Below are 26391 nucleotides of genomic sequence, written 5' to 3' on the forward strand. Positions count from 1 at the left end.
AATACACGTAACAGTTAAAGGAAGGAAACATAGGATTTTTTTTTTTTTAATAATTGAGGAGGTTTTTTTGGCATGTATATACACTGGCTGCCCATGGTGTCTGATCGGAAAAGATGCGCAGCACCTGTCAGTGCCTTCAGACAGCGGGTGCCGGGGTGAGTGCGTTACTGTACTGTGCCTTGTACTGAGGATGAGCTCCCATGGTGTGCTGGGTGTGGGACACTTTGATAGTTCATTTTAAAAAAAAAAAAAAAAAATTATTTGTTTTTGCATAATGAACTGGGGCCACGGAAGAAATCACTTGCCTTTTTTAAATTTTTTTTTTCTTTTTTAGTTCTTGTGACATCATGGGAATTTTTTCTTTTACCTGTTTCTTATCCTAACAAATGTAGCTGTAGTGTTGGAAGTTGCATGGCTTCCTTTCCCTTTGCAGATGTGTGTACCTTGCACTATAAATCTCAATTTTATTTGTGTCAAGTAGATTTTCTATGGTTTTGACAAGTAACTTCCACAAATGTATTTGTATTGATCCTAATGTATACAAAGGGGAAAAGCAATGGTAAACCTTCATTTTTGTCATGGAGATGTTGTGAGAATATACATGGAAGCTAAGCAAATAAATTAATATTAAATAATGTCTTTTCATTAGCAATAACCATCTGAATCTCTACTTTGTTTAAGTTAAGGTACAGTTAAGGTCAATAGTAGAGCTGCTTCTGCTTCTTGATAAGGAAAAATGTATGTGATAGAAGAATGGAAAATAACATAGTTTACCTTTCTTTCTTTCATTTGTTATGCTTATGCAACATATCTGCTGATAGCTGTTTGGACATTCCTTTCATGCATTGTTAATTAGGCAGTGACAAGTCTGTGCTAGTTAAATCCCTTACCTTAGAGCAAATTCAAGTCCTGAGGAACTTCAGAAAAATTAATGCTTGTATGTTCCCTCCTCCAGACTGCTTTAAAAAGAGATTCTTCTTCTAACCATGATTAAAAATTCCCTAGTATTTTTTTCTGTATAATTTGAATGAATGCATGTTTTAGCAGCAAGGGAGCAGTTGAAGGGGCGTAGATGCAGAGACTTTCCAGGCTAAGAGCATAATGTAAAAAAACGGCTTCCGAAAGTGACACTTGAGATGACAGTACTGGCTCATGTTCCCTTCTTTAGTGTGTCTGTGCATATGAATATATGCACAAAGTGCTGGTATGTAAGATTTCATATGTTAAAAGTTTCCATATCTATTTTGTGAAATAAAATGGATGATTTTTATTCTATCGACAAAATCCTTTTTCAAAAGCTAAATGAAAATAGCGTATTTTATCATGGCTGTAAGTTATAATAATATTTTTAATTGGTTGTTGTAATGGAGTGTCCTTAACCAAACCCATTTAGAGAAGAGAGGGATATGCTGTGGACTGCAGACTATGCAGCGAGGAATTAAAAAGCTGGTAATTCTGAGAATCAGGAATCACATTGTGCTTCTGTAGAGGAGTCATCTTTACCCTGACCAGCTAGGCCTGGAGACAGGATGTTTAAGGCTGAGATGATGTTTACATGTGATGGCCTGTGCTTGTGCTCTTACTGCTTTATTAGGAGATGTGGTCTCTGTCTCTCATTTCTTTGCAACGTCAGAAGATGTTTTTCAAGTAAAGTGGAAGTCCTTTGCTTTAAGTGAGGACTCAAGAGGTATTTACCGGGGCCTGTTTCAGAAGGAAAACCAGCTTTGTTTGCTCAGCAAGATGAATACCCGACGAACAGCTTCTTGCCCAAGGGAAGCTGGGGAGTTGTTCTCTCTGTGTCAAACAGCCTTCTGGTTTTGCATTTTCATCTCTGAATGTGTTTCTCTCTCTCTCACTATTTCTGGTACGTGGCACTATACTTCATATGATTTCTCTGTGAAACCTGTAAGAAAATGTTCAGTGTATTTCCACATGCTGAGTATACTTGCCAACACGTCATGCCGGTTGTCCTACACTGAGTTGCTTTTCACAACAGTTGAAAGGCCTAAAATAAGCTTTAAGCTCTGTTTTGTCATTAATTGAGTGTATCAAAATAGGTTAATATAAAGTGATGAGATTTTGAGTGTGGCTGCATTGCAATACAGTTCTTGAGTTGTGAATAGATACTATATTTTGTTTCCTATTTATAGGAAGTAAACATATGAGATATTAAAATTCTGAAGTGAAATACTGATACTGAAATTTCAGTGTCCACACAAGGACATTGTGAGAATGAATTTGATAGCATAGCCTTCACATTACTGTCAAATATTCTCTTTTAACTCTTCTTCATCTGGGAAGCATGAGGTGCCCTTAAAGACCAAGTGTAGTGAAGAGCTGGATGTTCACTCACCTACTCCACTATTCGCAGTACTGTGAGTAAAACTGGGTGAGAGATGTTGTTCTGCTGAAGTTTGCGATCTAAGATGTTCTTCAATGGGATTTTTTTTTTTCTTTTTTTAAACTGAAAACAGACTGAGGATATTTCCTAGACACCAATTGCAAAAGCATTGTATACACCTTTTTATACAAACGATTAGCTCTCTAGGGCAGTGAGTAGAATATTTCTTTGTTCCTCATATGGAGAGACATAGAGCAAGGAGGCCAAGGACTTAAATCTGGATATCCTGTATGTGACTGAGTGTTGTGATTATGTCGTTCCGCGGTTATTTTTTGTCGTTTGCCTGCCAGGGCTGGAACACTAAAATAGCCATAGTTCCTCTGTCCCTGAGAAGGAAGTCTGTCTGCGGATGAGAAGGAGTGAAGTAGGAACATCTATACTCCCATAAAAGTTCCCATTGGGATGACTTTACATAGTCTAACAAAAAAAGCTTAGAAAAAAAATTTTATTAACCCTAGTAGGGAACTGCTGGACAGCTGCTGTGTTTTGCTGTAGAGATGGCTGTATTTCTCCGCTAGGGGAACTGCATTTTATTCTGTGTGCTATATGTATTTCTTTCAGATTGCTTAGTTTCCTTTTGTGCTGTTTAGTGAATGGTTTTATAGTTTATTTAGGTTTTAACTGTTTTAATAAGCTAATTTTGTGACTGAGACAAACACTTAAATTGGGACTTTTATGCTATTGACAAGGAAAGTACTTGTATGTTACACGATTTAGTTTATGGAAGTGAAAAACACTGGGGGGACATAAGATTGTATTTCAGACTAAAGTAAAATAAAAAGACATTACTTACTATGATAGGGGATTTGAAATAAGAACACTGCTTAAATTAAACTACAGCTGTAAGGGGAGTTGGTCTTGCGTTGAACAGCATTGTTTGTTACACATCTATTTTCAGCATACAGACAGTTACAAATGATGGTAAAGGGGAGCCAAGATTTCAGAAGAATGAGAACAGAATATGAATTGTAGTTATGAATGGTCCCTTGTTTTTGAAGCTGGCAGTAGCTTGCTGGTGTCTGACATCCCATCTGTAACAGAACAATTTATTTATTTCTGAAGATCACAATTCTCTCAGTAAATCAAGGAAAATGCATTGTTTAAGGTAAGGATCAATTATTTTATGTGACAATTCAGACAAGCTGTGTAACAGAGAGTAACACGAAAATTCCCATTGCAAGAGTGCAGCTACGGTGTCACATGTCACTTCTAGTTATGTAGTTTTTACTTTTAGCCAAATGTATTTGAGCACTGGGAAAAACAAGAGATAGAAAGAAAATAAGTAGATTAATTAAAACCTTATTTCTCTTTTTAGCATCTACAAAGAAAACACAGTTTACATAGATGTCATGATATACTATTTTGTTTTGAAGTAATCCAGTAAAATGTTTTCTAGATGTTTATAATGTGTTAAATGATAAAATGTGGTTGACTGTCATAGACTTCTGAGAGGCTGACTTAATCCTTTTGATAGTATTTGATGTTTTCTTTCTGAATAATAAGCTTATTTTTTTGATTCGTTCCTCTGCTCTGTAAGGTGACTTTACTGCTGGACCTAACTTGCTGGCTGTGTGCAGGGACAAGGCCCAGACATGTTGGTTGAAAAGAGCAATTGATGATGAGATAAAGGGCTTCTGAGGGATGGCAGCAAAACTTTGCCTTTGGTCTGGGGTAACTAGTATTGTTTGCCTAAAAGACAAACAATTTGTAAAGGAATTTGTACTGATTTTTGGGTTTTCTCACAATCAATATTTGTGTAAGCTAAATTCTGAAATTTTAGTTTCAAATTGTAAGCCAACATATAAGGAGAGGTGTGAATTATTTTTTTCTTTGCTGCTTTTGCCTTTTTAGTACTTATATCTAGCATTAACTAGATAAAAGTTGCTGCAAAATAACCGAGGAATTTTTTGGTTTGGATTTTTTTAATTCCATTTCACTGATCCCAGTAAATATTCACTAACGATGCCTAAAGCCTGTGTAATGATTCTACTCTAGCATTTACAGAGAGATTAACTTTTTAATACATTAATTCTTTTATCTCGTGCATGAGCATGAGTAAAAACTTGTTTGCCTTGTGGTAAGTTAAATAAAGCATCTGAATTATTGAATGAAACATTTATTAGGTGCTGCTTGCTTTTGCTGCAGAGAGGAACTGAAACTATGCCTCGCAATCTGAGGAAAACCTAACTTGATCAGCATTTTTTTGGGAAAAACTCTACAACCTCCTATGTGGATTTTCTTTTTTCTTTCTCATCAAACTGATCTTTCCAGGAAATGTGACCTTGTCATAATTTCATAAAAATGAATACAGAAGATGATTTAGTGTGTCGTAGAAGGTTTGTTGCAGGAATACATCTTGTCGTTAAATAGTCTGTTGTGAGCTCAGTAACTTTGGTTGGGTGAAAGCATGATAGTTCCTGAAAAATCTTGTGTTATGCTGGTACAGGTTTCTCCGGGGCTGGAAGAAGAATGCGTGTGCTCCTGTGCCGTGGGGATGCCCACACTGATGGGCAGCTTCCCAGTCTCTGTGTGTCCCAGATCTGTGTGCCACAGGGAGAGACAAAGGGAAATCCAGGTGCTAATGTAAAATGTTGCCCTGGGAGCAGTGACTTGGTTTGATGTAATGTGTCTGCAGGATCTTAGCGGTCTCCTGTATTGCAAAGGAAGGTGGAAGTAAAACTGACTTTGGCTGAGGTTGCTCCTTCCCACTTGCATATCTGATGGTGACCCACTCATGTTTGCACACGAAGAACGCTTGCCAGCCAAATGCTTAAAAAGACTCTTCATGTTTGAAGAAATTCCTTCCCAATTTCCATGTGGACTAGCTGAAGCTCTGAATCGTGAAGTCTGGTTACGGTGGTTGTCTTGGGCCAATGTCGAGGCCAAGGCAGGGCTTCCTTTCTCCTCCATGGATAATGAAAGGAGGTCATGAGAAGGACTCTGAAGCTGATGGGTTGCAAGGTCCCAAGGAAACACCATTGTTGCCCAGCTCAAGCCAGCATCCGTCGAGGTGATAGAATTTCTGGTAGAAGCTGTGTTAAAAGGGTATTGTAAAACAGGATTTCAGAGAGTTCAGTTGGTGAGTCTTGATGTAAGAATTACTGGTTTTGTGAGATGATGTGAATTCCTGAAGTATACTTTTTTTGAGCTTAACAGGACCTTAGGATGTGTTAGGGAATAGACTTCCCTAACAGCATGTTAGGGCAAAGAAGAGCAAGATGCGTTAAAACAGTAACTAAAACAAAGAAAGGGAATGCTGTAAAACTAACTCCCACCTCACTCCCCCTTAGTTGCTGGGATAATGGATTTGTTACACTTTGCATATATTAAACTTCATTTACAAATCAGCCTTCATTTACAAATCCTGTATAGTGCTCTGTAGGCTGGGTGAAGGGTTAACAACAGAAATGAGTAGGTGAGAAGCCACCTGAAATCCGAAATATTTTCAGTATTGTCCTGGATTTACAGGATGTGATGGTTCTGTTCTGGTCTGTAACAACTTTTCTGTAGTAAAAGATGCTGTAAGTTGCTATAACAGTTGATTTCTGGTTTGTTTCCATGTTCAGAATACATTGAGGAGAAAGGCAAATAGTTAAATCTAAGTTATTTTTAAGCATGTGAACAGGTTGCATGCAGTGTTCTGTCAGCCTTGCAGGGTGTTATTGTTGGGGAAAAAGGAACCTGTGGCAGCGTGTCCAAAAAGACAAATCGATCCCCAAAGCCACAAGCATCTTCTGAGCCCCGCCTGGGCTGTTACCACAGAGGGATGCTGAGCACATGAATGCCTCTGATCTTGTGGAAAGATGTTGCTAAACGTGATCCAAGACCTGAGGTACTTCAGCTTTTGCTTTGGCTGGGTTGCAGCTCTTTGCAGTATGATATACAGTTTATGTACCCAAACTGTAGGTTTTATTCCTGTGGAAGTGCGATCTGGGGCTTCACCTGTCTTAGGCCCCCAGGGTCTCTATCTGCCGCTTTCTGGTTCCCAGGACTCCCAGTTACTCTTAAAGTCCTTTCAGTCCAAGGTATTATCAAATGATACAGCAGTTTCATGTTGCTAATTGGAATTGAACTTACTGTATTAGAAAAGTGCATATTCCTCAAACCATTAAACAGTAATTGCTTCAATGTAAAAAGTAATTATTTGGAAAACTAGATATTAATAGATGATATATGCTAGAAAAAATGTGAAGAAATAACGAACAAGCCAGACTGCTTTCACTGGTGGAGTTTTCCTTAAAAATGGTTATTTTATCACAAATGTATCAATTACATGGCCAAAACTACATGTCCTAGAAAATCTTTCTTTTCCTTTTAAGGACTTCACTTGCTGCACATCAGCAACATTTTGCGGTGAAATTTTAATGGCAGAATCTTCTAATATGGTGCTGACGTACAAAAGACCTGCTCGTCCAGAGACCAGGCTATGTTTCTGGCCATGGCAGGAAATACCAGTTTCACCAGCATGTCGAGTATGAAGGCAGTTAACGTAAACGGTCACAAAATGCTGATTTTATGTAGGAGCTATTCTAGTTATACCATAGCCAGCACTGAAAAGTGTCTTGTGGAGTTACAAAGGAGTACAGGTCTTGCTGGTGGGGCTGCCACTACTCTCTGGACAGCCTAGTTCATGTCTAATGTTTTTATTTTAGACTTTTGGGTTTCTTTGCAACTTGATTATTTTAATTTTTAGCTCTTTTTAAGCTTAGTTTTTAGCATTGTGAATAGTTTGTAAGTTACAAATACCAAAGGCATTGAACATCTTTCCTAACATCCACAGAACTGGGCTTTATTTCAAGAAATAAAATTCTTTAGTGTTTGGCATGCTGTTGTTAGCAGTCTCTCTCTGAAACCTGAGCAGGCAGATTCATTGTTTCTTTTGACTTCAATTTTGAATTTGTTTCTTATCCAGAAGAATAATATGTGGTGTGCATGCTTGACAACAAAATTAGTATGTAATGTGTGTATTTCTGAAATACTAAAGAGGCATTTTTACTTATTTATTTGTTTATTTGCAGGGAAATCCTGTTAGTTCATGTGGTTTTCCTTTCGTTTTTCATTTCCATCACTGGAAAAACACTTTTTGCATGAATGTGTACTGTCTGTTTTTGTTGGGATTTTTGAAACTGTTTTCCACAGAGACTTGTGATGGTGACGTTGCGGTCGTGGTTTGGGTGCGTGCACGAGCTGTGTGCGGTTTGCAGCGTGCCTGTCCCACAGGGACCTGGGCTTCCTGCAAGTGAGAGGGGAAGGAAAGTCCTCGTCTCCGATCTGCTCCTCAGGGGAAGGAGTGCTCGCTGTGTGTTTTTTGCGCACACAGTTTTGCTTTAGGCTTTTCTTTCCCTGAGCAAAATAGGCACTTTTCACCTGCGTGACCATATGAGGAGGTGGTTTATGGATGCCAGCGGTGTGTTGGCAGATGTCACGCTCAGACTGGGAGGTGTCAGTGAAGAGCAGTGTTTGCAGGAGAACTTGCTCTTAAAGCCAGGCCCCTCTCACAGGGTCCCTTCTGCCCTGCCCTGTCACTCTGCACATCTCACCCCTCGCCCTGCCCAGCTGCCAATGGAGGAGTCATTTGGGGAAGGCAGCAGAGTGGTCAGAGGATCATAGAATAGTTTGGGTTGGAAGGGACCTTCAAAGGTCATCTAGTCCAACCGCCGCTGCCATGAGCAGGGACATCTTCAACCAGATCAGGTTGCTCAGAGCCCCATCCAGCCTGGCCTGGAATGTCTCCAGGGATGGGGCATCTACCACCTCTCTGGAAAACCTGTGCCAGTGTTTCACCACCCTCATTGTACAAAAGTTCTTCCTCAGGTCTAGCCTTTTTTCCCCTCCTTCAGTTTAAAACCATTACTGCTTCTCCTATCGTAACAGGCCCTGCTAAAAAGTCTTCCCCCGTCTTCATTATAGGCCCCTTTTAAGTACTGAAAGGCCTCAATAAGGTCTCCCTGGAGCCTTCTCTTCTCCAGGCTGAACAACCCCAACTCTCTCAGCCTGTCCTCGCAGGAGGCATGTGTAAGCCAGGTGCCAGAGGGAAAGATTATTTAACTTCAGTTTTCTCTCCTGATACTGAAGAAGTCATGGTCTCAAGTGGGAGATGTGAGCAGGTAGAAAATACCGTGTTGCTTTTCTAGCGGTTGGAATGCAGTCTAATCAGGGCTAAAAAGCTGTGAGAAACTCGAGGCAATCCAATGGTGACCGAGTCTCTTAAAGCCTTTTTGCAAGTTCCTGCTGAATGTGAACCAACTGTCAATTTCCAAAGGTTACATGGTGGTCAAATCAGGGGACTTTTGCAGGCACAACTGTCTCCTAGCACAAGGTTCACCTTCCTGACAAGCGCCAAGCCTCCGCTACGAAATTTCACCTAAAATGAAAAGTGAGCAGCGTGAGAGCCTGTTCATTGTGGAGCACAGTCAGCATGGCGTGTTTGGCCCAAATGGTTAGTTTTACAAAAGTAACGGTAACTTAAAAAATTAAGTTATTTCTTGGTATGTGCACGCTGCCATTTCCTATTTCTATCTAGTGCCTTGTACACTTAAGTAAGGAGCTGGGCAGATTATAACTCCTTAGGAATAAAGGGTCTGAAAAGACAAGTGTATCTCATCAGAGAAATTTTTGGAGTGTATCAAGGTTAAATAATAAGCACTAGGTTTGCTATGCCTGACCGTTTGCTTTGATTTCTGTAACCTTTGTACCTTCATAAGTTATCAAATTTTATAATACATAAAAATATTCTGAGATAGTAATTTTTTTTTTTTAACTGAAAAGTTTTGTGTATTTCAAGGTACTCAAGAATTTGTAAATGTTGAAGAATTCAGGGAGTTCTGTTTGAAGGAAGGTGGGTCTGTGCAGTCCCAAGAGGCTTTTTGCAATCCAAACTACATGAGTAAAACAGAAATTTTTTCTGCACGTTGGAATAAGAACAAGCAGCTCCTGCCAGTCTGCTTTAGGTTCTCTTGCATTAGTATTTTTTTCAGTAAATAATAATTAGATATTTTCCATCCAAAGTGTTGTACACTTATTTTCTTCATCGGTCAGTGTTAGGTAGTGATGTGGTAAAAGTGACTACAAATGTTTATAATTTAGAAAAAATAGAAAATTTGGCATTCAGTGAATATACAAGATAGATTACACTTTAAAAGTGCCCCCTCACCCCAATTAAAAAAAATAAAGTGTTGAAAGGAACGTGACTGTTAGAGGGAGAAAGGAAAAATAGTTTTCCTTTCCAAGAACACGCATATTTACCATGTCCTGCAGAAAATTCTTTGTCATAGTCTTTCGAATATAATAGATGCATTTCTTCTTTTTGTTCCATAATTCCCTGCTAACTTTAATTAAACAAAAAAGTACTACGACTGATTGCAAGGGTGATGTGGGTGACATTCTTAATTTTACAGAAGCCTTACTTTGTTTTCTAAATATATTTTTCAAACCTTAAAGCATAACATAAAATATTCACATTTCTTGCATGCAGTATGCCTATAGTCCAGGGCTTCCAGGTTTGTTGTTACCATGCTCCAGATGGCTGAACTGTTCCTGCTTGGTGTTCGTTCTTTCTTCTTTTATCATGATTTTCCATGGAAGAAACTCAGTTGACTTCTTCATGATCATCTCTGATTTAGGAAATTGCAAGGCTGGACGGACTTTTAGGATGCTTCTTGCCTTTTTTTCCTGTGTGTTTGCACTGTATTCAAAGTGCACTTGACAGTAAGTGCAGAGCTGTTTTGTCTTACTTCTTCATCTCTAAAATAAACTGTTGAAGAAAACTATTGATGAAGCTTCACTAGCTTAATCTGGGCTTTGAAATCAATGTCACTTTTAAACTGGTAACTCTTTAGCTGTATTACATGGAACTATAAATAGTTTAAGGAAGCGAATGGGAAAGCAGATAGTGCCAAGAATGCTTTGCAATTGGCAAAGCAACCAAAAATTGTTTAAATTTGCTTATGCCCCAGCAAGTCTCTGTAAACACAGCCTAAGTTAGCTTGTTTTTGAAGTAAGCGTAAGAAAAAAAGTCATTTCACCTAATAGCATATCACAGAAAAAAGTCATAAATCCTTGTGTTGTGCTAACAATTATGAGAGTATATATTCATTGTTCTAATCCTAAATTCGCACTTTCACACTTAATTTAACTTCAAGGCAATTTTTCCATTATATCAGTTTTTTTATTTTTTGTTCTTTAAGACTCCAAATAGAAGTGTTTAGAAATTAAATAATTTCCCTGAAGCATTTGCAAAGCAAATGCTGCAGAATGGTACTGGCATAAGATGAAAAAATTTAATCGGTTATTGTATTCTCGTTGCTCTGGTTGGCATGTGTAAAGTTAAGGGTGTGAGTAGTGGTGAGAGGGCAAATTGGATTTTTAGCAACTAATTTAATTATTTGAAGTAATTCCAGGCAGACTCATAATGCTAAGCATTCTGTGATTATTTCTTTGGCAAAAAAAATACTGCATTTTAAAGTCATGTAAAAAAAAAAAAAAAATTGTTCTCTGTGTGGTTGGGGAGGGATGCCTTTGGAAATCCCCCCTCACCGCCAGTGTTTTTCTCTGCAAGCACAATTGCCTGGAAATGCACTTTTTGGTTTGATCCTTTTGATTTACAGTTAAAGGGTTGGAGGAACTGGGGCTTTCTTCATAAGCATGAAATTTTGCAAGATCTTTCTTGGTTTTCTGTAACCAGATTCAGCCCAAGTGTTAACTGTGCTGTGTGTCATCCTAATTTATTGTAGCACTTCTCAAGCGCTTTTGTCTGGATGTGTGTTCTTTTGACATAACACAAACAACTGTAGAAAAAATACGTATTTTCAAAACTATAGTTATTCAAGATTTTTTTTTTGTATGACATCTGTGTTTATCTGCAGTGCTGAGCAGCTCTTCAGTTGAAGCAAAAAGCCCCTCACCTTGTCTTTATTTTTGTTACTAAAATACTTTTTCTATCAAATGAAACAGTATGCCATTGAGATTAAAAGCTTAAAGAGGAATATTTTTATTAAGTATGAGACTGAAGGCATCAGTACATTTAAAGGGTTAAAGTTTATCTTTATACCTGTAGAATTAAGCAAATGCAGAAGTGATGCAAAGCTGAAATACAGTTTTAAAACTTCCTGCCCTTTCTAAAAGACATGTAATCTGAAAAAGGAATTTATGGGTTCTTTTGGTCTGTTTTGTAATCTTAACCCACTGTCCCATCAGTGATGTGATTTAGGGGATCTTTCTGGGCCGCAGTGCTCAATTACAGAGTTCTGCACCTCATTTATTTCTGATGCAAAGTAAATGTTTCTGAATAAACGAACCAGGGCAGCATTAACAGCTGTAACAGGAAAAAAAAATAGGTGGCACCTTTAATTTTTTTCTCCTTTTTTTTTTTAATTTTATTTTTTTAATTTTATTTTTTTTTAATATGAGTTGAGAAAATCAACTCCTATGTTACAATTTCTTCCCACAATTGCAAACTATGGGTTAGTTGCTTCTTTAGGGGGAAGGGGGAGGCATATTGGAGAGGAATTGTGCATCGGTTGACCAAAACAGGTTTTGCTCCTGGGTCCCAAGTCATTCCTTTTGCTTTTAGTGTCTCGAATTACCTTTTTTTGCCAGTGGCAGGTCTTGTCTGTCTCTGGCAAATGACGCTGTGCTGGACTTGAGTGCCTGGGGAATCGCATCAGTGCAAAAGTGCTGGAGTAGAGGGTTATCAGGCATCTGATACCCGAGTTACTTTATATGCCCTAAGGAAGCTCCTAGACCCAGAAGCTCCCTAACGCAGCAGCCTCAGAGGTGCCTGCCGCTCCTGCGACATTTCCCTGCACGGCTCAGAGATTTCATAAGCACACACACTTTTTCTTTTTCTGGTGCCTAGAACTGAGCTCCAGTGAGCAGGTGGGTTCACGGCTCTCAGCCTCACTCCAGCAATGCCCCAGTTTCCCCAGTGACCTAATCCTACAGAAATTACCAACTCATTGCAGTAACCTCTTCTTCCCCCTCCTCCCACTGTGCCAACTGCAGGCAGAGCTACTTCATGTATTTGAAGTGGTTGCTGCTGTTGGTCACTTACGTAGCGCAGGAGATGAGTGGTGGATAGCAGTGTATGCACACAAAAACTTGTGGCTTTGTGGCTGTCACCTGCTTGTGACGGCCATCTACTTCCTGACTGCCCAGCCTGCATCACTAACCAACGTGTCACACACTCGTAATCCCAAAACCCCCTCTACTTAGTATTTCACAGGTTTGTGTTTTCCTAATCTGAAGTACACAGGTATACTGAAAACATAAAGAAACTGAAAAAAAACCCCAGAAATAGAACACCACCACCAGCCGCCTTTTCCTTCTTTTCCACGTTACTGTCAAGCAGCAAGTAGTACAAGGTCTAGTCAGATGGATGCTGAATCGGGAAGAATGCTGTGATTGTCATGAATCACATGGAAGAGCTCTGCAGGAGTTTTGCACCTTTCAGGAAAAAAATATTGCTAATGGACAAAAGCAAAAATGAAAGGCCTTAATCCAAAGGCTGTCTTCTTACAGAAGGATTTTAAAAAAGCATCAAAATTAAATTAAATGTCCTGCTGCCTCAGCCATAAACCATGACAATAAATGCAGGATAACCCCTTTTTTGTTCCTTAGGATTTTTGCAATTAGTTCACTTTTTCTCCTACAGAGAGGCTGCATGAAAGATCTTGTTATTTGTGGCTGTGATAAAATATGCTGGCTCAGCCTGCCTGAAGAAACAGAAGCCTTGGCAGGAATGCTGATTACCATGACAATCTAAGCAGTCTAGAGCTGTGGTTTGTGTGGGTTTTATCATAAAGATACAAAACGTGTCCTGGATGGTAGAAAAGCTGATAATATCCTCATGACTCAGGAGATCCAATCGTCCTTGCAAGACTTTGTTTTTCGTATTGTGTTACCTGAAGAGGGGCAGGGGGAGCTCTATCAACTTCACATATGTTTTTATAACATATTTGTGTATTTACATATTTATCTCTTTTAGTATATATCTTTGTGCTATAGTGACATGGTGGGTTTTTTTAATAATATTTTCAATACATTGTGGAACACCTGTGTAAAAGTTAGTTATTGATCATGGGTTTGAGAAAGAGCTTATGAGGAAGGTCAGCTGGGCCAAAAACTTTCCACAGATGACATTTCTGCCTCAAGGGGACCTTTGATAAGAGTTTCTCCTCCAGAAGAGCAGAGGGCTGTGAGAGCAGCTAAGGCAGGTTGTGGGAGGGAGGGCTGAAGCCCTTTTGTTTTGAGGAGCGGCAGTGAAGGCTTCTGGAAGCAGGGAGGAGGCTGGTGGGTTTGGGCATCCCTCCCTACAGCTGCTCTGGCCATCCCTTTGCTGTGCCCTGTCTCTGACAGAAGTTTTGGATGCTGTAGGCAGGCTTCATGCAATATGAATGCACAGCAAAACCAGCAGTAGATAAGGCAGTGAGGGGGTTAAATCTTTGTGAGTTCTCAAGATTTCTGTGAGAAGGAAAAATAGTGTGGGGAGGGAAACTGCCCAGCACTTCTTCCTGCTCCCCCTCCCCAGCCAAATCTGTGCTGCAGGGTCTTCACAAGCAAAGACAAAAATACCCCTCACATTCCCACTTCCTGGCTGTATTAGGATATAATTATTTCAGTCATTACTTCTTCAAAGATAAGAACTAAAAAGCCACCCCCTGCATCTCCATCCAAGTGCTCCTTGTGTGTGGTAACAGGGCTAATAGCGTGTTGTATAAGGCTGTTGGTGCAAAACTATCCCAGATTGGAGCAGGGAAACCAATCTGCTGGTCTCCCGTGATGTGTACGAAGAAGGTTGCTGTCACTGGCGTTTTGACACTGTTAAGAAAGAATAGACTTAGAAGTTTGAGAGGAAAAATGGCTTGAAGTTATAAAATCAGAAAGTCCCTGTACAAATCTGTGAGCTTTTCTTCTTTGAAGAATCAGCTGTTTAAATGTTTTCCTAAAAATTTTTTTGTTTTGTTTCATTATGACAAAAGCAAGAGTATTTGCATTATCAGTTCTTAATTGCTTTCCAAGTAATATCATTGTTGACACTAAAGGATTCATTGAAAACTGCATGAGGTTATCAACATGTCAAGGAGCTTTTGTTCTGTTCCAGTAACCTAAAAATCTAGGGGTTCATTGTATAAGCTTCATTTGTAATGTGAAACATTTACTGGTCCCATGAAAGCATTATTAGGAACAAACAACCAAACGCATGTCTTCCTGCACAGTTCTAGAGCATGAACCAAAAGCCACGGGCACAAATGATGAAGAGGAGGACGAAGGAGAACAGTTTGACTTTGACAGTGGAGACGAGATACCAGAAGCAGACAGACAAGCTCTTGTGCCACCTCCTCCTGGTCCTGGAAACAGCACAGAGCACCAAGAGGCTCACGCCATAGGTAAGTCAGCCTGGTGGGCTGTGCCACCACTAGGCTAAATAGCCAACACTCATTATTGGATGCGTTTTTGTGTCAACGCAATAAAAATACTTGTAAAAAGAAGTTCGTAGGGGAATACTGTACAAGTATTTTGAATATTCCTGCTAGTTACACCCGTGGTAGATTTGACAAGGCAAGTGGCCCTCACGTGTAATTCCTGTGAGGTTTCGCATCCAAGTGTGACACCCAAAGCAATGGATCGGTCTCAGGCACAGTTCCATGCTAAAGGAAAACTTTATGCTCTTGCAGCTCTAATGCCGTATGGATGGCTCGAGATAAGTTGCTTTCACAGCCAAGCTTGCTGGTTGATGGTCTTAAGATGATGTGAATAAAAATAAACAAGAGCCCGAATGTGTGATTTTTTTTTTTTTAATTTTTTTTTTGGTAATAAACAAAGTCTTATTTTATTAAACTTTAAAACATTTGTTACAACGCATGCAGGCGTTCCCAGTGCTGAGGTGCAGTCTGGAAATCGCTGTATTCTGCTCAAATGGACAACAGCTGATTTTGCTGACTTTGGTCAGATTTCCTTTTGTATGTGGAGCCATTGTGTTCACGGCAGTTAAAGATGGGTAACTCTTCGGGTGACTGTGCAGTTTGACAACCTGGAACTTAAACACCACCTTTCACTGAAAATCTGTTGCTCACTCACCCTTTTGTGGAATTGTACTTTCGGCTCAAAAACTTTAGCTTGCTTTAGAGGGACCTTTGGCTCTGCTGTACCTCAGCTTATCTCAAGAAATAACAGAAAGAAAATAATTTATTTGCAAAGAGGAAAACCTTGAAAATTATTTTCTTTCCCCTTTTCTTATAGGGTATTTTCAGGACTCTTCTTCCAGGAGTGTCCCTCCAGTGAAGTTTTTCTTTCCTCATGGCTATTCCTAAAATTTTTCTTGTATTTGTGTTTTTATGAAGTTCGAATTAATGTAGAATCCAGATTTTAACCTTCAGGGTTTAAAGCTGTTTTCAGCCATGTGTTTATGACAAGCAAAAGAGGACCCTGGCTACTTGTCAGAAATCCGCCTATTCAGGATTAAGAATCCAGTTATTATTTTCCATAGGCATCCTTGTAACCCAGCTTGTTAAGCTGCTATTGTGTTCCTCATCTGTAAAATGGGGAGGATAGCACTACTGTGTGGGAATTTTATGAATCATAAATTGTAAGCAACTTGTATAGTAAGGAGCGTATCAGTGTTTAGGATATTTGCAAAGAGCAATATTAAGCAGCTTGAACAGGTATGAAAAATAAGACTTTATTTTTTTTTGTTTAACTTTTCAACTAAAGGGACTGATAATATAGAAAACAGTGAGAAGCTACGAACATCAGAACCTGCTGCAGAAGCCACTCCGGCCAAAGTAAATCCCTACTCAGTCATAAATATTTCACCAATCCAAGACAAGGATCCATCTTTATCACCAGAACCAAGTCCTCAAGATGAATGTGCAAGTCCAAACTTGTCTGTTGGATATTCTGTTCCTGTCCCCTGTGGTTATGCTGTGCCATCTAATTTACCTTTGATAATACCAGCATACTCCAGTCCTGTCATAATACGCAGTGTTTCTGTAGATGAAGAAGGTATTGTATTTACACACCTTACTTTATTTAAAGGGGAACCTTGTTTAACTTCAGGTACCTGTGCTGTTTTATAAATGCTTGTGCAGCTGTCAGCCTGGACACATCTGTGGGAGATTTTGTGTTAAAATAGAAAAAGAATTCTGTCCTGCAGAATGACCTAAGATTTCTTGTCAGACTTGGAAGAAAAATGTCAGTTTATTTAAAAAAAAAAAAAGTTCATATGGGACTGTGCTTGCTGTGCTAGGATTGAGATACTGAAGTAAAGATGTATAAGAAAAAAACAAATGTATGCAGTCAGTTCTTTTTCAACCCTTCTTAAAGTTAGTGGTGCTTGAACTTTATTTTGTGGCACTGTATTACAACATGAAGTACAAGGAAGGACTCCTGTCTTATCTTGCTATTAAGAATGATTAATGCTAATTCCCTTTTAATGTCATGAAATAGTTTCCAGAGCCATAGTTCAGTATTCAAGCCGAATGTTTTTTTCTCTTACCTTATCATGCTTTTCCTATGTTCTTTGTTCTTTAGTACAATTTTAAGACAGAAGAGGAAACTTGAAAGGGAAATAACTATAGATTATTACAGAAACAAGAACAAGCCCCCATTTGGTAACTAGAATGGGCACAGCTGACAGCTTAATGTCAAGAGAGCAGAAGGAACAGAAAGCTCCGCATATTCTGCCTTTTTTGTCTGTCTTATAATTTGAATATACTATTCTTCAGCTAGGCAGCAATTCTACTATAATTCCATGTACTGTGATACTTTTTTTGCAGCTTTTGCTGTCTGCCACCATTAGGAATATTCGCAAGTAAAAGCAAATGCATTTGTGGAGTCATTACTACCTGTAGAAGAGTATAGGTTTGAGAGACTAGAATTAAATGCATCAGACATTGTAATTTCCTCTTAAACAGCTCTTATAACAAATTGCTATCTCTGAATTCTTTCATTTGCAAAATAGATAGTGTGAAGAAAATTCTAGATTTTTTTTTTTTTAGGTGTGTTTGTTTGAGAATAAAAATGTTGTGTAGAAGTAGATTATTCATTAGTAGTGAACTAGTAAAATCAATTTCTTATGCTAAAATGTAGTGTTTGAACGACACTGACATTTTATTCCAAGAATTTTTCTGATTTTTTTTTTTTTTCTGCGTAGCAGGTACACAGTCAGCAACCGAAGAATGTCGTCGTAATTCCGTAAACTCAGAGGAGCCTCAAAATAGGTGATTGCCAGTTCAGCATGTTTTAATCTTCTGTAAAACCTTAATTTCTAAGAAGGCCTACATTTAATCAATCAAATATTTTATTTTTCTAGTGTGACACTTTCATGTTTGTTTATTTTAATTTTCTTAACTCCTTAACTCTGGTTGCTTACCAAAATCAGCACTGGCTGAGGTCTTGTATCTATAACCATGCATGACATTTTTGAAGGAACCTTGGTTTAATTTTTATAGAGTCATAGCAATGTCAGCTGCAACAAGCTGCTGGAGATCTCATAGCCTGGCCTGCAGCTTTCAGCAGGACCGCTGCCAACATGCTGCGAAATCAGCCATGGCCTTGGTAGGTGGACTTTAAAAACCTCCAAGGATGGAGATGCTGCAGCTTTCCTGGGCAGTGTTCCCTGCTGTACAACCCTTTGGTGAACTCCTTTTCACTAACGTCCAAAACGAATACTCCAATATGCAGTTTGTTGACCATTCCCCCTTGCGTATCATTGGCACGGCGGGGGGGGGGGGGCGGGGCGGGGAAGCAAACCCCAAAACAAACCAAAAAAAACCAACCCAAAACCTTCTATCACCTCCATAGCTGCTGTATCTTTCAGATAGTTGCAACTGCTTTTGAATCACCCCGTAGCATCCTTTTCACCAGACTAAATAAGCTCCGTATCTTCTGCCTCTTTCCTTGTAGGCCATGCGCTTTAGTTTCTGACTTCAATTTCTGCATGTCTTTCTAGAGATGTTTTCAATTTCTCCAAACCTTCTAGAAGAGGGGTGCTGGGAAGCCAGAACTGGACATGCTGCTGCAGGTTCAGCGTCACCAGCACCAACAGAGGAGAGCAGCCTTGACAAGCCCAATAGCTCCTGATGTAGCCCAGAATATCTTTACTCTTATTTACAGTGAAAGAGCAGCTCTCAATTCACTGCTTTCTAAGAGGGAGTTTCTGTGTTCTGGTAGAAGAATTCAAAAGCAAAATATTTCTTGAGACTGGAGGGAAGTGTTTTCAATTTCTTGACTAAAATTGTCAGACTGTTAAACATATTAATTTCCCAATTACATACTGAAGCAGTGTTTTTGAGTAATCGGCAACCTCGGAGTGTGAACTGGAAGGCAGCAAGATATTTATTATGTTCACAGTTATTTAAAAACATTGTGGTGTATCTTTTAATGCTTTTGTTTTACGGCCTTTTCTTCAAGTGAAGATAACCAGGCCAAGACAGAGGATGATGCTCTGGCCAAGTGGGTTGCAGATCCTGCAAATACAGCGTGGATGGAAAGTAAGTATCAGTGAGCACCGAAGTACAACTATAGAAGAAGGTCAGTTTTGAAGTTGTGATCAACAGTGTGTGTTTATCTGTATGTACATATATATATATATTACAGGAATGTCCATGTTCACTTTTATTGTATTTTTTTAAGACATGTTCCAGAACCAAGTTATACCAGTTAAAATTTTCAGTAGCATAATAAAATTCTGTATTTTAAAGTAAAATTAATATACAGTTTTCCATGGAGTGCTTTTTGGAGTCTAAGGAATCACTTGTCACTGTCTTAAGGAAATTGTTTGGCTCTGTCAATACATGTCCAGTGGAAATTTGCTCATGTTCAGAGTCTGCTCTGTGGCTGTATATGAAATTGTTCTTCTCGTGCAGTAATTGCCAAATAAGTTCTTGGAGAAGGTGGAAGAGACCAAATTGCCACTTTTTCTTAGTTTGTGCCCTTGGCTGGCAGCTGCATTTTACACCAGAACAGAGACTGGGTGTTTTGAGGGCAGGTAATCCTGCCTGTTCTCAGCTGTTTCCACGGGGCTGGAGGTTCATCTTATACGTCACTTGAAGCAACTGAAGAATTTGCATCCTTATCCTGCCTCTTAATGTACAACAATGATCATTACATTATTTAGTTCTGTTCTTCTAAAAAAATGTCTATTAAGCTTCTCTGCAACCATTTAGTAAGGCAGTGAGCAGCCTCTGACAATCACACAACATACCATAGCACTGTAAAAAGAAGAGAGAAATGTTGGCTGTTGGATTGAATTTTGGTTTTCAGGCTACCAAAGGTTTGCATAAACAATGCAGATAAAACTGTGTAAATACCTTATACTGCTTTTGTGCATTATTGCATTATTTGAATGATGATTAGATGTACTAGCAAAATGTTAGTGGAGAATGAATCATATCTCCATCTTATCCTATTTTGGTTATATTGGCACATATGAATATTTTGGTTGGAAGGAACCTACAATGATCATCTAGTCAATATGCCTGACCACTTCAGGGCTGACCAAAAGCTGAAGCATGTTATTAAGGGCACTGTCCAAATGCCTCTTAAACACTGTGTGTTGGTTCCATTAAAATTTTAGGGTGTTTCTCATTTTTTTTCTTCTGTTTTGCTTTTAGACCCGGATGAAGTAATTTATGATGATGTGCCAAGAGAAAATTCAGACTCTGAACCAGGTTTGAGGTCTTTGTAATACAGACCACATAGAAAACAATGTAATACGGAATTATGTGCATGTACACTTAATAAATATGTTCATTAAGTACCTAAAATAAATCTGAATGTAAAACACTGTGTCAATAATTGGTACGTCTTAAAAAGTTCAGACTTTATCTCAGCAGGTCTTCTAGACAGCTCTTTTCAGAAGCTGTATTCTGCTGTATTCTGCAGATACCATCCCAAATGCTCAAGTATTCTGTATATTAGAGAATTACAGTGTTGGATGTTGTAGCTTTAGTGACCTAAACTAGGCAAGGTAGGTAGGAAAAGGGCGTTTTAAATAGTTAAATAATGTATTATCATGCATCATTGTCATGGTGATAGAGAGAACTCCTCTGTTCTTGAAAGTCCCCCTTCAACATAAAAGTACCTGATATAACAGATGGAAGAGGAGATTCAGAGTGGCTGTTTACCATCCTGATTGTGACTCTACAGAAATGTTTCGTTTCAGCTTTCTGGAGTGGTCCAGCTCCTGATGGCGTGACCATGTTTGGAAGGGACAGAGTAGATCTTTCAGTAGTTGCTGGAGCCAAGGTTTTACCTGTACTATGAATGGTGGAGCTGGGACTCAGGAAGCTTATTTCAATGAGTTCTTCACTCAGATTTGTTTTGCAGTTTTTGGTTATAGTGGTGACAGTGCTCAAAGCTTGGTTGCTATTGACTGATTTTCGTGTTTGAGTGGATTAGCCTATTAGGAACTTGGCATCTACTTGGGTCTCAGAGGATATAGATGTTTGATAGTGAAGTTATTAATGATTTGAGAAAACACTTAAGCTTTTTTGGGTGAAAACCACATTTCTCTTTAAAGCTCTAACATTTTCATTTCTTGTCCATAGTGGTGTACAGGCAAGGTGTTTTACAAATTATTAGTGGAATTTGTTTCATTTATTGTTTGAAAGTATGATTTTACTTTCGTTACTGGAAGGTTCCTCAGAGGACTGTGCTGCTCTGGGCAGGGATATCTTTGCACCATGGCCGCTCAATCAGGCAACACATACACCAAGGCCAGGAGGATGAGCTGGGGAGGAATGTGGGACACGGAGCAAAGCTCTGCTGAGCATTTTGGTCAGAATTTTCAGCTTCACCCAGAAGATACTAACTAAAATTTTGGGTGGTTTTTTTTCCCAGAGATATTGAAAGTTTCATCTTTGTACATTCATGATCTTGATGTTTATTAATTGTGTATTTTGTCAGGGAGACACCACTGTTCCAAAAAAATTTGTAGTCAGGGCTCAGTCTACATTACAACAGGGACAAGATATGTCCACCAAATCACTGGGTATAGCCTGCTCCAATACTAGTATTGCAAAATTTTGACTTATATAAGTCTTGACTTATTTTGACTATGATGATTCTCTTAAATTATTTGTTGTGCTAGATTTCCACTAAAATGTCTTCTTCAGTAAGTGTATTTTAAGGACAATCTCAATATGCATGGAGGTTTAAAAAAATAATTGTTAAAATTTTATTCTTCCAAATTAGAGGAGATTCCTCAGTCTTAATTCTAAAGACTTTAATTAATGTTAATATTAAAATTTTATTATTGGTCACAATATGGTTTTTAAATCACAGAATCCAGGGTTTAAGCAAATGTGTACAACACATCAGCTTTTCTTTCGAGTACATCTTTTTTCTCAATTTAAATAAAAATTCAATCTTAAAAATGAAAGCACAATTTCTGATTACTGAATTTAGTATGAGACAGCTTTAAATGAAGCATTGCAACCCTTGACAATAGGGATCCCTGGCAGAAGTGTCCACACTTCTCTACATGTAATGACGAATGATGCTGCATGTAGAGTGCATGCTTGTTTCCTGATAAGTAATTGGCACTAAAAAATTTCCATTTTGTTTTGAATCAGTTTGTCTTAATTGACATCCGTGCCAATGAAAAGAGCTATGTCTTTAACAGGTGATACTTTGGTCAGCCTTTGCAATATAGCTTTTTGTATCTTGAAAAGGTTAGTACTTCAAGTTCTTAGGCTACATTACGGGCAAGTTAACCTGCAAATATGGCTGGTGGAGCTGCAAGAATGACAAGTCATAATATTATAGTGTAACATGTTTCTTGCTACTTTGGTCTTATCTGTTCTGCTTGAAGCAGTGACATTTTCGTTTGATTCTTGTGATGTTTTAGCATTTGTCATTTGAGCTGCTGTTGCTGCTGATGTTCCTAGGGACAAGTGGCAAGCTTGCAAATGGCAGGGTGCATCTTCTCAGTGCAGATGTGTGTTCACAGCTACAGTTTGAACTTCCTTTGAATTTCTTCTAAAATGTGTTGTAGGTTTTGGACAAAACAGTGTAGTTTGAGTAGGGCATGTTTTTAAAAGGATAGGGACAGTGTATCCATAACACTGTCCTTTTTCAGTTCTCTGTTTCAACAAAGACAACCTATTTTGGCTGTTTGAATATAGAATTTAATTCACATTTTAAAATGTTCATACAAAACTCTAAACAGTTATTTGTAGTACGTCCTGAATAAGTTTTTTGGTGCCTAAACAAACAGGAATTTCAGTGTAGCTTTTTAATTTTGGTTTAATTCTTGCAGAGGAAATGATTTATGATGACGTTGAAAATGGCGATGATGGTGGAAACAGCTCACTGGAATATGGGTGGAGTTCAAGTGAGTTTGAAAGCTATGAAGAACAGAGTGATTCTGAGTGTAAAAATGGAATTCCCAGCTCCTTTTTGCGAGGCAACCACAAGAGACATGTATGTATCCTGCGGTGCTGCTCAGTCATTGAGGTTATCCTGATCTTCAGCACTTGCTTTTCTCACCTGTGTTTCCCTTCTCCTCAATCCAGTTTCAAATGCCAACAGCCTCTTTTTAAAGGAGACACGAATCAGTGTCGGAGTGACAGTCCAGAACAAAATGTGACAAGGAAAAGATGGAAATATTAAACAGAAGCTCCTTAAAAAAAGAAAGAACTCAAATTGGATAGAAGTGTAATTAAAAATTAGACTGATTTTGCTTATGGGTGGTTCCTCACCTTTTCTTCTTTTGCAGCTGCTGGATTAGTGTAAGTGGTAAATGAGCGTGGAAAATAATGTGAAGAACAAATGGGGGTAAGCCCGACAAGACTTGAAGTTTTGGTATCCATCAGGTGCTCAAAAGTCACAAAACAGTTTGCCAGTGTTCCCTACCTGTCTGTCTTAGATCTGTATCACTTTGGCTGTTTGCAGGTGACTGACCTTTAAAAAAAAAAAGTTTTTTTGTGATCAAAGAGAAGTCTGTACTATTTATTGAGGAGGGAATAGAGGTAGTATGATAAAAAGGATACATCTGTGAGACATCTCTGGTGCAGTATCTTTTGGCTACATGTGTTCCGTGGGAGGCAGGCAGACCCTGGCAGCGTGGGTGCTACCCTTGCTGCATCTCCGTGATTGCACATCGGAGGAGCCCCAGACGCCCATGCTCCTGCTCCTTCAGCTCCTCTCCTTCTGCCCTCCTGCCCTTTCTGCGAGAGGGACGTCTTGCCTGGGATCTGGGCAGCCTCCTGCTGCTGGTGTCCAGCTCTGGGTGTTTGGAGGATGGGGATGTGGAGCAGGGGGGACAAGCTGGGCTGGGCTCGGTGCCCAGAGTCACTGCAAAATCCTCGTGGCCCCAGGTGTGTGCTGACTGGGGACAGACACCCAAGAGCCACTTCACAGCTGCGTACTGTTACCTGCCCAGCATCCGTGCCTGGAGGATGCAGGGTAGTGGCCAGGATGTTCTTCTGTGGGACCCTCACCTTCATTTTGCAGGTTTCTTACCATGATGAGAATAAAAGCCTCACTGTCTGTGTTTCCCTCTAGTACACATTATCTGCTCTCCCCTCACCTCCATCTTTGCTGCCTGTCCTTTGGAAATCAGGGAGTGAGCAATTAACTGCAAGACTTGAGCCCACCCAAATCAGCACTTAGCAAGCCAAGAACTCATCTTCTGGTTTTGTTTAAGTTTTGTCCTGACCAGAACAAGTTTAAGCTATTGCAGCCGTTTCTTTCTGGGGAGTTTTTTAACTGGACTGAAGAAAACAGAGGTATTTTGGGGTTTTTTTTTGTTGTTGTTGGTTTTGGGTTTTTTTTTTATACCTTTGTAAGAGGCTTGGAAATAACTTTGCATGTGAGTAAGTCTTAACGTGCCTGCTGGTTTGTTCTTTTTTTTTTTTAATCTTTTCCTGTTATCTGTAGCTTCAGCTTTGGTCATAGTCATGGGAATAGATGTACACATGTGCACAAAGCAAGGTTTAAAGCCATTTTTAAAATGCTTATACGTGTACTTTGATCTGTCACAGGAAACTCTGGGCAGTGGGTTGAGCGTGACAGTGCCAGAATGAGGTACAGAGTGTCCGAGCAAGAGATGGAGGAGTGGTGGGAGGAGAGGCCTGTGCTCCGGGGTCCTGCCCTGCAGCTGGCTTTCCCAGGCTTGTAACAAAAGATTTTGAGGATTCCCTTGTGAGGATGAGGAGGCTAGAAGCACATTGGTTGGTGGATGGTGAAGTCAGAGAGGCTGCAGTACCTGGATGGGTTACTGGGAGGTGGATAAGTCGTAGAGAAGGGTGTTGGCAGAGCATGAGGAAAGACAGAAACTTAAGGATTGCTGAGAAACCACTCCACTTCGTACCTGTTCTCTGTGTCCATTCCTTGCATTTTCACTTCTCCTCGGGTCTCATGATAGATGTTAAAGTATTTTCCCAGCACATCTCCTCCTATAGTCTTTCAGAGCCTATGAGGGACTTGTCTTATTTATTATTTTTTCTGCCTGTTGATAAGTATAGGAAGGTTGGAGGTAGGATTTTTAATTGAAGTGCTGGCATGACTTCCTTCAAAGTCACTTTTTTATTATGACTTCTGATTATTTTTTTTTATTTTAAAATGGGAAGCCTTTTGTGCTATTAAATGTTTCCAGTTTGTGAACCAGATGCTTTCCTAATTATACTGCTGTAATGCCAGAATCATCGTGTTGGAGGTAATCACATCCTGACCCAGCCAAGTGCAACTAAATGCCAGACCTGCCCCTTTGTTTTCAACTCAGTAGGCCTTCTCTTTCCTGATGCTTTCATCTCTTGCCAAATAACTCCGGTGATATCAAGCTGAGGGTTTTTCCATTGGACTTCTACTATAGGGCACACCAAATATTTTCTTCTTTTTTATTCTTTTTTTTCTTTCTAGTTACATGTTAGCCTGTTTTATCTGGCTTTCTCAAAATGTTTAACAAATGTTAATTGGTATTCCAGAGAATTTCTCTGGGACAATTTCCTTACCTTTCAAATGGATATATTAATGTACAAGATGGTTACACCCATGGTCATGCAATGAGGCTGTGACAGAGCTGAGGAACATGTGCTTCCCTATTCTCCTGCACTTGGGAATTCCAGGGCTCTGCCTCCTCCCCTGTTAGTGCCTCCTTGCCCAACTCACTGGCACTGTTCATCTTGATCTTCTTGGGTGCCAGCAACCTCTGCGGGTTCTTCGGTATTTGAGAATGTTTCTGATTCACCATTTTGAAGGACAGTCAGAAATATATTTACTAGGGTTTGTGCTCCACCAAATGATCCCTTTGGGTAAAGGTGATCTGTTGTTTCCATATGGTTTGTAAGAGATCATAATGAATGCACAGTTATCTTAGACTAAGTGACTTTGTCCTTCTTTACATAGTTGCCAGCATAGCGTGAAGGCGCCTGGCTGAGTTTCAGGAGTGCAGCGGTGTGCCAGAATGATGGTCTATTCGTTCCCCTAAATGATAATGTTCCCTCAGTTGTCTGTGTATCAACAGGTAGAATGGGCAACGTGCATGATATACGCGAGTACTTTAGCATGAAGTTTGCACTACAGGCTTTCTGTAGTTTGTGATTGTGTCTTTTTGTACACTGTAGCTTTCTCATGACCTAACGCGTTTAAAGGAGCATTATGAAAAAAAGATGAAAGATTTGATGGCAAACACTGTGGGAGCAGTAGAGATTCAGCAACTAAAGCAAAAACATGAGCTGAAGGTAGTGTAGTTGATTTTTGTGACTAGCTATGTTTAAATGATTGCTTTTCCAACACAGACAACGTTGTCTTTTTTCTTTTAATAATAACTTGAAAAAGTGGACAATAATTTGTATGCAATGAATGCTAAATGTGCTGAATTATTGTGAAGTTTGTCTTAAAAGTGCTTTGTCGAGGACCTTTTCTCATGCTTATTTTTAACAGTAACAGTTTGGGAAGATGAGACGGGGCATCGTCCTGCCCTGCTGACGGGTGCCCTTGTCCCCGAGGCTGAGCCAGGTGTGCAGCCCCGGGAGCTCCGCAGGGCC

General features: G+C 39.4%; 1 protein-coding gene across 6 annotated transcripts in view; it reads left to right on the forward strand.

Annotated features, from left to right (window-relative positions):
- The window catches only part of ARHGEF10 (Rho guanine nucleotide exchange factor 10), a 118358-nt gene that overhangs the window by 16508 nt on the left and 75459 nt on the right, over positions 1 to 26391 (forward strand). For 3 of the 6 annotated variants that reach the window (XM_065630650.1, XM_065630652.1, XM_065630655.1), the window contains exons 3-9: positions 14617 to 14787; positions 16112 to 16402; positions 17553 to 17619; positions 18812 to 18891; positions 20014 to 20070; positions 22662 to 22825; positions 25969 to 26085. In XM_065630650.1, the coding sequence (XP_065486722.1) occupies positions 14617 to 14787; positions 16112 to 16402; positions 17553 to 17619; positions 18812 to 18891; positions 20014 to 20070; positions 22662 to 22825; positions 25969 to 26085 (947 nt within the window). The remainder of the gene's footprint in view (positions 1 to 14616; positions 14788 to 16111; positions 16403 to 17552; positions 17620 to 18811; positions 18892 to 20013; positions 20071 to 22661; positions 22826 to 25968; positions 26086 to 26391) is intronic. The other 3 variants (XM_065630651.1, XM_065630653.1, XM_065630654.1) reach the window with 3 other exon arrangements.

This window comes from Caloenas nicobarica, chromosome 3, assembly GCF_036013445.1.
Source record: "Caloenas nicobarica isolate bCalNic1 chromosome 3, bCalNic1.hap1, whole genome shotgun sequence".
NCBI classification, from domain to species: Eukaryota; Metazoa; Chordata; class Aves; order Columbiformes; family Columbidae; genus Caloenas; species Caloenas nicobarica.